The following is a 2,426-nucleotide window of genomic DNA, read 5'->3' on the forward strand; positions in this document are numbered from 1 at the left end:
GGCCCGGCGGGGGGTGGTGGGGGTGGGGCTGGGGCACTGGGCCAGGACCAGGTGAAGGAGACAGAGGTAGCAAGAGCCAGTCAGGGGCTGGTTCCTGGAAGGGGCAGGAGCCCCAGGATTTGCCGAGGGTGCGGGGCGGGCTGGGGCTGCTGTGCCAGGAGGTGGCCGTCTCCCAAAGGCGTCACCTGGGAGGCGTCAGTCCCGAAGCTCCACGGGAGACTCTGCGGGCGGCTAATGGGGCCCCAACCAGGGGGGTCGCTTGTATGGAAGCCCAAACTAACTTTGAAATCTTGGCCATATCAATCCAATTGGGGCTAAAACCCCTGCGGTTGGGGGTAGAGGGCAAGCAGGCAAAGTGAACTTTCATGACCTAAGGTGAAAAACCTGGATTATTTTACAAAAGAAGTAATTTAGATGTTCACATCTTGAACATGGTTTCCACCAGAGACAGAATACCTGGAATTAACAGAACAGGACGCAAACCTCACTGTCACTGCCACAGCGCCCAGGTCACAAGATGGCGTGCACGGTGCTCTACGCCTGACCCTTCAACTCAAGTTTGCCAAGCCCGCGACTCCCCACCCAAGCCCCGGCGTGCACACTGCATTCTGGGGAAGCGCCTGGGCCGGACCCTGGGAGGACACCCTCCACAAAGCCCCCAGCCCCGCCCCAGGGACACGGGGTGAGGCCGGGCTGACTTGACCACCGGACGGTGCTGCCCAGGGCGTCCGAGGCACGGCAGAGATGCAGAGAGCCACTTACCTGGTGCCCACACATCCAACCCCACAGGTGCTCAGGGAAGGCGGTCTCCCAGCCCGAGCCCCACTCCCTGCCCTCTGCACGGGGGACTAAGCCCTGGGCAGCAGTCTGTCCTGACCCCCGACTGGGTGGGGAAGGGCGCGGGACGCCTGGCAGCTGTCGCACAAACCAGTGAAGAGGACACGCCCCCTTCAGAGGCCAGACCAGCAGGGCCGAGGGGGGAGCAGCGGGGAGAGGCCCCGCCTGCCTCCGGGGGCCCGGTGACTGCTTCCGCTTGGGGCCGCCGGTGGATGTGCAGCCGAGGAGCGTCACGGGTAAACGCTGGGCCACAGCTCTACACAACTGACACGTGGAAATGTGTTGCGTTATTTACGGTGGCTCTTTGCTCTCCAGGTTAACCTTCAAACAGTCCGCTGAGAGGGAAGCAGGCGGTCACACTCCACGTGGAAGGCTACGATCTGGGTGACGTCATGTGCTGCTGGCTGAACACGCCCCGTGCTGTCTGAGAAAGGCGTGGCGTTCTCCCATTTATGACCCCTTCCGAGTTTGCAGACACGCAGCACACACGCTGCTGCCTCTGTTAGCCTGATGTGTCCAGAGACCCAGGTCAACTCCGGAGACTTTCCTTGCTGCGCCTACCCTTGGATGTATTTCTCAACTGCGGGAAACGTGGGTCTCAGAGTTTCTTTTCTCGTCTAGAATCTCATCACTGCTCTGAGGGATCCCTGGCATCTGGTACGGGCACCCCTGAGCCCCCGCCCCAGCTCCCTCCCCTCCCCGGCCTGCGAGTGTGATCTAGTGCAGGAGCTCACGTGTGCCCACACATGTACGAACTGTACAGTGACTGCGCACTGACTTGTGTTCAGACGCTATCTTGTACTGAGCACGTTCCGGTGGCGTCAGGTTGTTCTCCAAGTGCGCTTCTGGACGACTACTTATGCTCCTTCAAGTTACATGGCGAGGTCACAGGAATGTGCCGTCCGTGGATCCGGTCCCTGCCAGCCCACCCCCTGGTAGCTGCAAGGCCCCCGCTTTGACCCGGCCCACGTGGTGTGCCCTGGCCAAGCAGCAGTGTTCTCTGGGAGGGAACAGGGCTTGCAGAAACCGCCTTTCGCGACCGGAGGCCTATTTTCCTTCTGCCCTGGTCCCCACCGAGCGCACAGCCGTGGGGGTGGAGCAGGAGAGCGGGCGCGTGTTACATACCAATTCTGGCTTTCCTTTTATGGTTTCCATACCAAGATCCTCACTCTCTTTAGGGGAGCCACTGGCCACTCTACTTTTCCGTCCCGTCTTCGCGTCGTGCTCGCTTTGACGGCCCTGAGTGGCAGAGAGTGTCACCCTTGGCTGGTGACTATGTGCACACGACAAGCTCAGCGGGGCGGGGTTAGAGGCACTCAGTTTAGAACACAGAAGACAAAGTTTTTCTGACAGAGGCAGGAAAGGTTAATACAATCAAGCATTTCTGCAAGCCCTAAGGCAAATGACACCTTTCAGTAAGCATGTTTAAATTCTGCAATTTATGTTTAAGTGCCTATTTTTTAAGCTGCTTGTGGGTCTCAAGAAAGGCTGTATTGGAGAATATCCCAGCCTGGAACTCTGCACCCTGGCAGGCGGGTACCCGCTCCCACCGGCTTCCCCACGTGGGTGGGGGCCGACCCGGCGCCAAC

At 59.7% G+C, this 2,426-nt stretch overlaps 1 protein-coding gene across 3 annotated transcripts in view; it reads right to left on the minus strand.

Moving 5' to 3' along the window:
• The window catches only part of MAEA (macrophage erythroblast attacher, E3 ubiquitin ligase), a 15,589-nt gene that overhangs the window by 6,574 nt on the left and 6,589 nt on the right, over nt 1–2,426 (minus strand). Inside the window, exon 4 of one of the 3 annotated variants that reach the window (XM_024732734.1) lies at nt 1,963–2,076. The exons of the other annotated variants lie outside the window; for them this stretch is intronic. Coding sequence (XP_024588502.1) covers nt 1,963–2,076 — 114 coding nt within the window. The remainder of the gene's footprint in view (nt 1–1,962; nt 2,077–2,426) is intronic. 3 annotated transcript variants of the gene reach the window in all.

Source organism: Neophocaena asiaeorientalis, unplaced genomic scaffold, assembly GCF_003031525.2.
Source record: "Neophocaena asiaeorientalis asiaeorientalis breed wild unplaced genomic scaffold, Neophocaena_asiaeorientalis_V1.1 scaffold762, whole genome shotgun sequence".
Classification (NCBI taxonomy): Eukaryota; Metazoa; Chordata; class Mammalia; order Artiodactyla; family Phocoenidae; genus Neophocaena; species Neophocaena asiaeorientalis.